The sequence below is a fragment of the Eucyclogobius newberryi genome, unplaced genomic scaffold, assembly GCF_026437365.1.
Source record: "Eucyclogobius newberryi isolate DKJ021-1_F unplaced genomic scaffold, fEucNew1.0.hap1 SCAF_11, whole genome shotgun sequence".
Classification (NCBI taxonomy): Eukaryota; Metazoa; Chordata; class Actinopteri; order Gobiiformes; family Gobiidae; genus Eucyclogobius; species Eucyclogobius newberryi.
Genome location: NW_027315735.1, coordinates 20,885,359 through 20,897,641, shown reverse-complemented (window position 1 = coordinate 20,897,641; position 12,283 = coordinate 20,885,359). Strand labels below are relative to the sequence as shown.

The following is a 12,283-nucleotide window of genomic DNA, read 5'->3' as shown; positions in this document are numbered from 1 at the left end:
TTTTGCTGAATGTGTATGTTGCATATTTTTTTATCTGAAGGGATAATCTTATTTGACAGCTGGTATTTGCACAAGAATTTCTCAGCACACATGGCCTCCTCAAATGTGTTCCTGCGTTGGCTTGGACACAAACTGTCCATATCCATCAAAGTTCATCTCCTAATTTCTGTCCTTTCATTTACACTAGAGCTTCCTGTTCATCACTTCAGAGAGCAGTCATTTATGAATTTCATTTTTGCTGTGTTTTAGTTTATTATTTAATACTTTACAACTTGCACTTCATCTTGAATGGATGCAACCCTCAATTTATGCTTGTATGCTTGGAAATATAATCGAATCCAAAAAAACACAAAGAAAAAGGTTGAATAAATGTGCTGTCTGAGATGATTTGTGATGAAGATAAAGAAAATGATCTTCTCCTATATTTAGTGAATCAGATCATATATCTTTTCATAGTAGATGCAACATGTAGAAAAACTATGAAACACCAAACAAGAACTCCAAAATAGCCAGCTCTGCTCAGCGAGATTAAAACTCGAATGAAATTGTACTTTGCTCATTATCCCCCTCTATGGGCCGTTAAGTATAGCCACGGTGACGCCCGATGCCAAGTTTACAATTACAAATGATCTCATAGCATGTGTGTCTTTGACCTTAAATGTAACAAAGTACTTTGCAAAGAAATCTGAGCCTCAAAGCACTAATCTCTGCACTTTGCCCCTTTAGAAAGACAATCCATAGACCTGTTTACAATCAAAAATAGGTTACCGCCACTAAAAAAACAATATATCTTTAAAGGTCCGATGCAGTTTTCATAAAATTGTGTTAACATTATTTCTATTGAAGCTTTCGAAGTTAATGCTGGCCCCACCCGGGCTCTCCCTCCTCCCACCGCGACCACCTCTCCCCGTGACGCCCCGCGCTGAGCCGAGGAGCAGGACCGGCACGTGCTTCCACAGCGAGGCTCTGCGCGCTCCTCAGCAGCTTCAGGGGCTCGGTTTCCCGCTTACTCTGGACACTGACACCCTCTGCTGCTTCAGTTTGATCTGATCTGTTGTTAACGAGCGGTGCCTCACGGTCCGGACCAGGGCATCATGAAGTTCAGCTCCGTCCTGCTGCTGTCTCTGTCCTGCTGCGTGTGCCGTGCTGCAATTCCAGGTAAGGGAACTTGTTTTGGCACAATAATGAAGCAATGTCTCTCTCGCAGTTGCATCTTTACCTTAGGTATAGTTCTATTGGCCATTTAGGGTGGTTATGGCAAAAAAAAAAAAATTGCTCCAGGCTCTATTTACACCTACAATTACTTATACTACATAATGGTAATGTCGTAGTAATGTAATATCCTATGTCGTAAGTGTGTCCTAAGTAATGTCCTTTTGTTTATTCGACTCCCTCCATCAAAGTCTGTCTCCTCTGGTTAATATCAGTATGATAGACATGATGTTTAGTTGAGCTGTCCCAGCTGTCTCTCTGCTGTGTCTCAATCACATTGCACTTTAATGGCACAGACAACCCCAACTTTTTGTTGTTGTTAATATTAAAGCTATGACCATAAGTTTTATATATTAAGTTAAAACAAACATTAATGTAGACTAATCTAATTCAAGTGCCGTGTAAACCTCCATTCAACTCACCCTCCGATCTCATTTGTTTACAATTGTGCTGATATTTTCTTTCTTGGTAACCTTGAAATAAATAAATTAGCGGTATGGGTGACAAAAGCACAAGTATTTGTTTACTTAGTTTTTTTTTCTATTGATCTAACTAATGAAAGCAAGGTTGCCACATGAACATGAAATATTAAGATAATGTGGCATGCATTTACATGATTGTGGTAAACTGTTGGAAACAAACAAAACAAACAATATTGACAACACTATTTCATATTTTTACAGCTAAGAATGAATTTGTGTCTTTGGCTGAAATGGAAGATGCTCTTTTAAAAAACCTGTTCCAAGGATACCAACGGTGGGTCCGACCCATTCAACGAGCCAATGACACAGTGAAAGTGCGGTTTGGACTCAAAATCTCCCAGCTAGTGGATGTGGTAAGGTTGATTCTCACACATATACATTCCCACAGTTGATTTGTTTAATTCTGTTTAGCCAACCATATGTCAAGTGTTTATTCACATAATATGTGTTATGGCCACAATACAAACCCATTCAGTGCATGGGCAGGTCACTGTGAGGAGCTTTCCATGGTCCTGAAATAGCGTTCTCTTTGCAGCTCTCCTCAGAGTAGTGTCTATTTAATATTACAGCAGCCTTTTTGATTGGCTCATAGCTTTGGTGGATGGAGGTGAAAAAATAGAGAATACTAATGGAAGAAGTCCCTTTTTTGGTTTGAAATATTTATCCTCAGTTAAGTCTTCATGCTGTCAGCTTGCACATGCACACAACGGACTGTAATGCTTTTTTGAGTAGATTCTGGGAAAGGGAAAAGAGGCTTCAGAGAGGCTTATATTTGCTTTCCCTTGAGTCTTCCTGGGCCGCTGCATGGTTCAAAATTAGATTATGATGCACCTCTGGTCTTTATGATTGCCAAAACACCCGGATGAGTCTGACAGCTGAGGCGCAGACTGGCTGCCCAGAGCAGCTTAAGCACTCTCTGTCCACCTGCACTCATCAAGTATCTGAGTCCACTGTCACTTTGTCCAATTTCCCCTTTTCAATATTTTGCGCCAAATCATTTCTATGAATCTTAAGCAAGCCTCCGGTCAAGTGTTCATCATTTTTCTATTATGGTCCCTTTAAACGCATTTTCAGCATTTATAGTGGTCCATTGCACTGTCCATTGCACAAGTTTGTGTTATTTTCCCTGTTTAAGTTGCAGAACATCTAAAAATGTGTATATATTAAATACAACATTTATGCGTTACTTAAGGCTTATGTTTGTGTTATATATTAACCAAGCCACTACACATGCTCTACATGTCCAAGACATACTCGTTACTATTATTAGGGCGCTAATTAGTGTATGTTCTTCATTAAGCTTTATGGATGTAATAAGATTATCTACATGTGAAATACATACATGAGAAAAAATATAGGTTTGATCAGAATACAGTGAACTATTCTTCCTGCTGTATTGTGATTGTGGAGAAACACTTTAGTCATATGTAAAATTGTATTTTTAAAATGTTCTATTTTAAATATTTACCCTCTCTTGATTTCTTTCAGGATGAAAAGAACCAGCTAATGACAACAAATGTTTGGCTGTGGGAGGTAAGACCAGAAGTACTGACAGAATCAGAGACAGAAAAATGTGTCATTATTTATCAGTAAATGGCTGTCATTCGAACGGATACAGACAGTACAGTGACTTACAAAAAGATGCCTATCACATAACTGTGTTCTTCTAAGCCAAGTCAGTCGACTATCACTGAAAGGCCATAGCAAAAGAATCATCTATAAAAGCATGCAGAATGCACAAATGATACCTTTATTTTTGTTCAGGAATGGTATGACTACAAGCTCAGATGGAATCCAGAAAATTATGGAGGAATAACCTCCATCAGAGTTCCTTCTGAAAATATTTGGTTACCTGACATCGTTCTGTATGAAAAGTAAGCCCTCTCCGAATAATACATTTTATTACTGTGAATATAATGTCTATATAGCTCATTGCAAATGTTTTTATTTGTGCTGTCTGCTGTCTGTAGTGCTGATGGGCGTTTTGAGGGCTCACTTATGACTAAAGCCATTGTAAAGTACAACGGTGCCATCACCTGGACTCCTCCCGCGAGCTACAAATCTGCTTGCACGATGGACGTCACCTTCTTCCCCTTTGACCGTCAGAACTGCACTATGAAGTTTGGCTCGTGGACTTACGATGGGCACATGGTGGACCTGGTTCTGATGGACCACCAGGTTGATCAAAAAGACTTCTTTGACAATGGGGAATGGCAGATTCTCAGTGCCACAGGAGCCAAAGGCAATAGAAAAGATGGCTTGTATTCATTTCCATTTATTACATTTTCTTTTATCCTGAAGAGGCTGCCGCTGTTCTATACACTTTTCCTGATCATCCCATGTTTGGGCCTGTCTTTCCTCACAGTTCTGGTGTTTTATCTTCCATCAGATGAAGGAGAGAAACTGTCACTCTCCACCTCTGTGCTTGTGTCTCTCACTGTGTTTCTTCTCGTTATTGAAGAAATCATTCCATCTTCCTCCAAAGTCATTCCTCTGATTGGAGAATACCTTCTTTTCATTATGATATTTGTCACACTTTCCATCATAGTCACTGTTTTCGTCATAAATGTCCACCACCGCTCTTCTGCCACATATCACCCCATGTCGCCCTGGGTTCGCACTCTTTTCCTCCAAAAACTTCCCAGCATGCTTTGTATGCGTGGCCACACTGACCGTTACCATTACCCAGAGCTGGCCCCTGAGAGCCCAGAGCTGAAGCCCCGGTCTGGCCGGAGGGCAGGAGGTCAAAGGGCAACTACTTCAGATGGGAAGGAGGAAGAGCCCTGGTCCAACATGTTGGAGAAAGCTATTCACTCTGTGCGCTATATCAGCAGACACATCCGCAAAGAGCACTTCATTCGAGAGGTAGTCTTTGTTTTAATATCTCTACTTTAGAAAGCAGATAATACCGATTTCTCTCAAAGACATCTTTTTAAATGTAGTTCATGGAAAATTACTGATTACTGTACTGTACTCTTTGTTGTGGCCTACCTTAAATAGACTTAGAACATTAAGTTAACATCATAATTTCCAATTCTTCTTTTAACTCTGATTCCAGGTGGTACAAGACTGGAAGTTTGTGGCCCAGGTTTTAGACCGTATCCTCCTATGGGCTTTCCTTTCTGTAGCAGTTCTGGGCACAATCTTCATCTTCACTCCAGCTCTGCGGATGTTCATGAAAGTCCCTCCTCAAGCTGCCAGTGAAGAGTCTTCCTCCACTACTCCACACTAACTACAGGGCCCTTGCCATTTCCACAAGATACTACAGGTACTATATGTCTGCACCAAACAGGAGACTGCCACCGAAGAACTACAGACATTTTCAGTTTCTGTTTTGTAACTAAGTGAAAATCACAAATGTTTTTAATTGTTCAGGATTCATTTGCTTTTTTGCAAGTTTATAACAGTTTCTACATTGACCCTGTACATGTAATGGTCTCTATTAAAGTTCCTTTGTCAATATGATAAGCAGTTTTTCTTGTCACAACTTGGTTAATCAAGCCCACCATCTAGTGGTGAAACCTTTGTATTGCAGTCTTAGTGTAATAGGATTTTATGTATCACAAACCAACATGGCTAAACCTCTTCAGATCTCAGAAGATAAGCAGACATAGATAGGCCTGGTTACACCACTGGAATACCAGGTGCCACAGGGGGGCAGTATACTGTTGTTCTGTCTTTGGAAAGACACTTCACCCACCTTGTCACACTGGTGTAAGAATGGGAGTGAATGTGGGACAACAGATGGAAATGAGCCTACAAGATAAATTTATTCATTTTACATAAAATATTCTCTCCACCTTACAGATTTTTTATATCTACTTTATCAAACACAATATAGGCAAACTAAATCGAAATTCCAAAGGTTTAAAATTATATTCCATACAATATAAAGTATGCTATCTGGCTTAGGAGATATTCAGCAGTAAACAGTTGTAGAAGCACTGCACTGCGGGGGCAGTGATGAAGCGAGTGTCTTATCCCTGTCTCCCAGTCTGACTGTCCAAGTGAGCTCTGGCATTGTGCAGCATCTCCATGTACAGACGGTTGTTTTCACTATACAACATACAACACAAATAATGACCATCAAATAAATAATCAGTCTTTATGGTTACCTGCACCCTTACTCAGCCACAGAACGGTCAAACATCAGATGTCCCATGTCCATGTAGTATTGTGCATTAGTGCGAAGTGCTGTCCAGTACTCATTGGCCTGTAAACAGACAACAGAACAGTTTGCCTTTGCGTCAATTGAAACAAACCTTTTGTGTTTTAGTTAAGTAGCACACACATGTTCCTGAATGGTGTATCCCCATATGTTTTGAGAATGATTCGGATCCCAGTAACCTGCCTGTCTTCTCCGACGGATAAATTTCTTGGCTTCATTTTCCTAAGCAAAAGGTGCTGACAAAACTCCTTGGGCAAAATATAAACACAATATAATAATAAATATCTAATCTAATTCTAGAACTAAACTGTTTAAGCAAAATATAAAAGCTGAATTAATCCAAATACAGTAAACATACCTCCCAAAATAACCAAAAGGATCAAAATCTTCAAACTCATGCCTGGAAAGAAATACATCACAACAATAACATTTTACCCAAAACACTACAGTCATCACATAAAATCAAATAATTGATTAAAATCTACACCATTTTCAAGTAAAAAACATTAACGTTTACCTGCAGTGTTTACCTTTACAGGAGTGTTTCCACAGCACAAACTCACTGCTCGAAATGAACTGAACAAGACTCTCTTTCAGGAGCTATTCCATCAGTAAAGGGTGAATGGAGTCAGGCATGTGGAGCCTGGATAGCCCAGAGGAACCATCCAAGAATATGTTCAGCAAACACCAAGTCAGCACAGAGACTACATTGTGTCAGATCTGCAGCCTCAATATTTCCTGTTCACCTCTTCGAACATAGCCGACATTTCTTTATGTTTTATACTTCTATCATGCTTACGTTGTCACCTAAGTTGTTTATATGTTTATAATTTTTTACTTAAAACACTTTTTTTGCCCCACCCAGCAGGCATAAGTGCTATCCACTCGACCACAAGCAGCACTACAACATTATTCCACCAGGTGGTGCTGCTCCAGAATGCCAGCAGCACAAGAGGGTTTCTGTATGAAACAAATCTTATTGTTGTAAATATGCTAAAAGTGCTATGGCCTATCTTCATCCTGTCTCAGGGGACATTACACAGGCATTAATGAAGGATGTTTTGAAGAGTTACTTTATCTTTAGAAATCAAAGCTGGTCCCCAGAGTCTCAATTTGGGCTTTGAAGCTTGTTAAGGTGCTGCGTTAGGCCCATCATCCTTTCAAGTAAGAGCAGAGATGCCTCATTCAAACCAGCTTTTTAATGTAATATTTAAAAACACAGATGACCGAGACATACAGCATCTCATCACTCAGTAGATAAGAGAGATATGAGAACCTTTATTAGTCCTTCAATGGAGTTTTGCAAGAAGTGGAATACAATGCCAATGATATAAAAAAATAAATCAGATGAATAAGTTTATTATTCATAAGAGTGTTTTTTTTTTTAATATATATATTTTTTTAAGTTATCTGTTTTTGGTTATTTACTTCTGTGCCTAATCTGTTTCTGTACCTAATCTGTGTTGAAACGCTGACATTTCCCCATTGTGGGACAAAGAAAGGTTATCTTATCATCTTTATTGCCTTTCCCCTTCTACACAGTGTGAGAGGTGTGAGCTGCTGCTACAGAGCCACAACCCATAATAAACAGAGCTGTCACCTGCAGTGTAACAGAGCCAAATGACCCACTGCACAGGACAATACCAGAGCTTTCATTTCATCAAGTCCATTATGCTTGAACAAAAACAAACCAAACTGGTATGTTTTAAACGTTTGTTTTGTTTTAACTGCACTGACTGACTGACATGTCATTTGTGAACATTTTTGTTTCAATAAACTGCCTGAAGTCTAAACCATCAGTGTGGCAGTAATCATTATTTTCAGTCTTTTTCATGACAATGAAAAAATATTTAGTATCATAGCAACTTAAGTTTCACATTTTAACAACTTGTTGTGACAAGTTAAGTTTCATATTTATATGGCTTTATTTTCTTGTTTAACAACTTAATTTTCACATTGTAACAAGTTAAGTTTCTCGTTTAATTCTTGTGTAGGCTATTCTATTCAAACTTAACTCATTATAACTTGAATATGAATGTATTAAACGATCAAATAAAGCCATATAAACGTGAAACTTAACTTGTTAAAACATGAAAATAAAGTAATTAAAATGAGAAACTTAACCATTATGATGTGAAAATATAGAATCTGAAAATAATAATCAAAGGAGAAAATAATATTGTTAAAACGTGAAACTTTAATCAATTTATTCTTTTACCGCTTGTTCCTGTTAGAGGTTGTGCCTAAGCCCCAAAGCCTATGCCAGTGACTTTGGGCCTTAGGTAGGGAACACCCCAGACTCGTCGCAGGGTTATCAAAAACGTAAAACTTAAGTTGTTATAACGTGAAAATAAAGTTGTTAAAGCGTGAAACAAACTTCTTATAACATGTTCTTGTTTTAACTTAATACTTTCAGGCATTAACAAAAAAAAGCCTGAAAATAATGTTTCTGCCACACTGACAGTTCTAACTAAACAGTTCAAAATAAACCGATACTTAGAGAGTCCAGATTTCCTGCTCACATCACTGTGAATCTGCAGATCAAAGGAGACTCAAACTAACTCTAAACTCATCTGACCTCATTCTATCACACACACACACGCATGCACACACGCACACACGCACACACACACGCACACACGCACACACACGCACACACACACACACACACACACACACACACACACACACATTGAAGCATTGAATAATGAGGAGAAACAATACTTTCAGACTGCAAACATTTAGGACACATCTAAAGAAATTTTGTGCTTAAAGTGTTAATCGTTACCAATTTTATCTTTGCTGACTGGCACGTATGAAAATTTAAAGGCCGTCTCCATAAAGTCTAAAAGCTGACAGCCCACTAAAATATTAAAAGTGATGTACATATCAGTTTAGTTTGTTTTATGTTTTAGTCATTCTCCCAAAGGCCAAAGCAATACAAATAATGCCCTTATACATTTACACTTACAGTAACATAAACAAGATATGCTGTGAATAGGCCTTATAAATAGGGCTTCTGGGTAATTAGAGGTGTGGTTAGAGAGTGGGGCGTGTTTATTGGTGGAGTAGAGGTTGAGGCGCCCGTTGGCGATTAACATCTCCAAACCCACAAATCCCAATTAATGTATACTAATTTGTGTGCACTAAATTGCGGTCGTCATCCCCATGGAATGTGCTCGTTTGCAACAAGTCACTCACTAATGCGTTCTCCATACATTTTCAAAATCAATTATTATTGCATTGAGGGCCAATAACACAAACACAAAAATAACCAGCGACCCCCACTATGACTGAATGGTTTATGATATTTTAAAAATCTGAAACATTATATCGGAATATTCTTCTTCTTTCTCCTATCTTTCTTTCTTCTCAGGACCAATCCCCCTATTTTTCACTAAGTTAACATTGACAAAAAGTCAGGAGAATTTGCTGATGTATTTAAAGCGTACGTAAATCTACGATCCATAAGGGGCCGGTGCAGAGAGATCTGGGCGGCAGTCGACGGCAGGGGCCTCGGCGACCAGATCTCCAGACACAGAGACTAACTCTGGGGACATGGAATGTCACCTCGCTGGGGGGGAAAGAGTCTGAGCTTGTGCGGGAGGTTGAGCGATACCGACTAGATATAGTCGGCCTCACCTCCACGCACAGTTTGGGCTCTGGAACCCATCTCCTCGAGAGGGGCTGGACGCTCCACTTCTCTGGTGTTGCCCGCGAGAAGAGGCGGCGGGCTGGTGTGGGCTTGCTTAGAGCCCCTCAGCTCAGCCGCCACGTGTTGGAGTTTACCCCAGTGAACGAGAGGGTCGCGTCCCTCTGCCTTCGGGTGGGGGACAGGTCTCTCACTGTTGTGGCGGCCTACGGGCCGAACAGCAGTGCAGAGTACCCGGCCTTCTTGGAGTCCTTGGGAGGAGTACTGGACAGTGCACCGACCGGGGACTCCGTTGTTCTACTGGGGGACTTCAACGCCCACGTGGTCAATGACAGTGACACCTGGGGAGGGGTGATCGGGAAGAACGGCTTCCCCGATCTGAACCCGAGTGGTGTTCAGTTATTGGACTTGTGTGCTAGCCACGGATTGTCCATAACGAACACCATGTTCAAGCACAAGGGTGTCCATCAGTGCACATGGCACCAGGACACCCTAGGCCGGAGGTCAATGATCGACTTTGTTGTCGTGTCATCAGACCTCCGGCCGCGTGTCTTGGACACTCGGGTGAAGAGAGGGGCAGAGTTGTCAACCGATCACCACCTGGTGGTGAGTTGGATCCGCTGGCGGAGGAGGAAGCCGGACGGACTTGGCAGACCCAAGCGCATTGTGAGGGTCTGTTGGGAACGTCTTGTGGAGCCCTCTGTCAGTAGGGTATTCAGCTCGCACCTCCAGGAGAGCTTCTCCCATGTCCCGGGGGAGGTTGGGGACATTGAGTCCGAGTGGACCATGTTCTCCGCCTCCATTGTTGATGCGGCTGCTCGGAGCTGTGGTCGCAAGGTCTCCGGTGCCTGTCGTGGTGGCAACCCCCGAACCCGGTGGTGGACACCGGAAGTGAGGGATGCCGTCAGACTGAAGAAGGAGGCCTATCAGGCCACTCTGGCCTGTGGGTCTCCGGAGGTCATCTACAGGTATCGGCAGGCCAAGCGAGCCGCGGCTCGTGCTGTCGCAGAGGAGGAGGTCGGCACCAAAGAAATTATGGCAAACCGTCCGGCGCCTCAGGAGGGGGAAGCAGTGCCTCACCAACACCGTTTACGTCTATTCCAAGGTACTGGAGGAGAATCCGACCGATAGTCGAACCTCGTATTCAGGAGGAGCAGTGGTTTTCGTCCCGGTCGTGGAACACTGGACCAGCTCTATACCCTCCATTGGGTGCTCGAGGGTTCATGGGAGTTTGCCCAACCAGTCCACATGTGCTTTGTGGATCTGGAGAAGGCTTTCGACCGTGTCCCTCGGGGTGTCCTTTGGGGGGTGCTCCGGGAGTACGGGGTCCGGGGCCCTTTGCTCAGGGCTGTTCGGTTCCTGTATGACCGGAGCAGGAGCTCTGTTCGCATTGCCGGCAGTAAGTCAGACCTGTTCCCAGTGCATGTTGGACTCCGCCAGGGCTGCCCTTTGTCACCGGTTCTGTTCATAATTTTTATGGACAGAATTTCTAGGCGCAGTCAGGGGTCGGAGGGTGTCCGGTTTGGGGACCACAGGATCTCATCTCTGCTGTTTGCAGACGATGTTGTCCTGATGGCTCCATCAAACCCGGACCTGCAACATGCACTGGGACGGTTTGCAGCCGAGTGTGAAGCGGCTGGGATGAGAATCAGCACCTCCAAATCAGAGGCCATGGTTCTCGACCGGAAAAAGGTGGCTTGCCCTCTCCAGGTGGGGGGGAAGTCCTTGCCCCAAGTGGAGGAGTTCAAGTATCTCGGGGTCTTGTTCACGAGTGAAGGAAGGATGGAGCGTGAGATCGACAGGCGGATTGGTGCAGCGGCTGCAGTGATGCAGTCGCTGCATCGGACCGTTGTGGTAAAGAGGGAGCTGAGCCGAAAGGCAAAGCTCTCTATTTACCGGTCGGTCTACGTTCCTACCCTCACCTATGGTCATGAGCTTTGGGTAGTGACCGAAAGAACTAGATCGCGGATACAAGCGGTTGAAATGAGTTTCCTCCGCCGTGTGGCTGGGCGCTCCCTTAGGTGAGGAGCTCGGAGTAGAGCCGCTGCTCCTCCACGTCGAGAAGAGCCAGCTGAGGTGGCTCGGGCATCTGTTCCAGATGCCTCCTGGGCACCTCCCTCGGGAGGTGTTTCAAGCATGTCCCACCGGGAAGAGGCCCCGGGGAAGACCCAGGACACGCTGGAGAGACTATGTCTCTCGCCTGGCCTGGGAACGCCTCGGGATCCCCCCGGAGGAGTTGGAGGAAGTGTCTGGGGAGGAGGAAGTCTGGGAGTCCCTGCTCAGACTGCTGCCCCCGCGACCCGGCCCCGGATAAAGCGACAGAAAATGGTTGGATGGATGGAAAAAAGATGCGTCAGCGCCCCCCAATGTACAAAAAAATAATTGCAAGTAGGAAATGGCAAAAAAAAAAAAAAATCTGATCGTAAAATCATGAGGTAGATAGTGACAAGGGAAGTAAAAAATATGATATGGCAATGACGTCTGCCCAACAAAATGTTTGTCATATTGTATCAATCTGAAGTGATTATTAGTAAATTAAATTTTGTATGAGGAGAAAAAAAAGGTTTTCAAAATGTTATTAAATTTGGCACAAAATTCAATTTTGGCCTCCAAATAAAAAAGTCAACAGGAGCTATGTCATATTCCTTACGGCATAGCCGTAGTGACAACAGAAACCTCCCATGTTATTCCAATGGGAAAATTGCCAAATCTCTGAAATTTACATTTTATACGTCATAGTTTACAAAGTCCTCATTGGGCGTGTTGAAA

General features: G+C 42.7%; 1 protein-coding gene and 1 long non-coding RNA gene across 2 annotated transcripts; one reads left to right on the top strand and one right to left on the bottom strand.

Moving 5' to 3' along the window:
• Positions 1-943: 943 nt before the first annotated feature.
• LOC140352494 (neuronal acetylcholine receptor subunit non-alpha-2-like) lies at positions 944-5,154 on the top strand. The gene is made up of 6 exons (XM_072437747.1): positions 944-1,158; positions 1,896-2,047; positions 3,183-3,227; positions 3,459-3,568; positions 3,665-4,559; positions 4,753-5,154. Exons 1-6 carry the CDS (start codon positions 1,095-1,097, stop codon positions 4,924-4,926), a joined length of 1,440 nt encoding a protein of 479 aa, XP_072293848.1. The 5' UTR covers positions 944-1,094; the 3' UTR covers positions 4,927-5,154.
• A 433-nt stretch (positions 5,155-5,587) lies between these two features.
• On the bottom strand, positions 5,588-6,265 carry LOC140352543 (uncharacterized). The gene is made up of 4 exons (XR_011925463.1): positions 6,221-6,265; positions 5,986-6,110; positions 5,822-5,907; positions 5,588-5,750 (listed from the first exon to the last, which is right to left on the bottom strand). It is a non-coding gene; the product is annotated as an uncharacterized lncRNA (long non-coding RNA).
• Between the last annotated feature and the right edge of the window lie 6,018 nt (positions 6,266-12,283).

Excerpts from the sequence above, each read along its gene's own strand:
- LOC140352494 (XM_072437747.1), top strand. The coding sequence starts at position 1,095 with ATGAAGTTCAGCTCCGTCCTGCTGCTGTCTCTGTCCTGCTGCGTGTGC. Across the intron at positions 3,228-3,458 it reads CAAATGTTTGGCTGTGGGAG|GAATGGTATGACTACAAGCT; the intron begins GTAAGACCAGAA and ends ATTTTTGTTCAG. Across the intron at positions 3,569-3,664 it reads GACATCGTTCTGTATGAAAA|TGCTGATGGGCGTTTTGAGG; the intron begins GTAAGCCCTCTC and ends TGCTGTCTGTAG.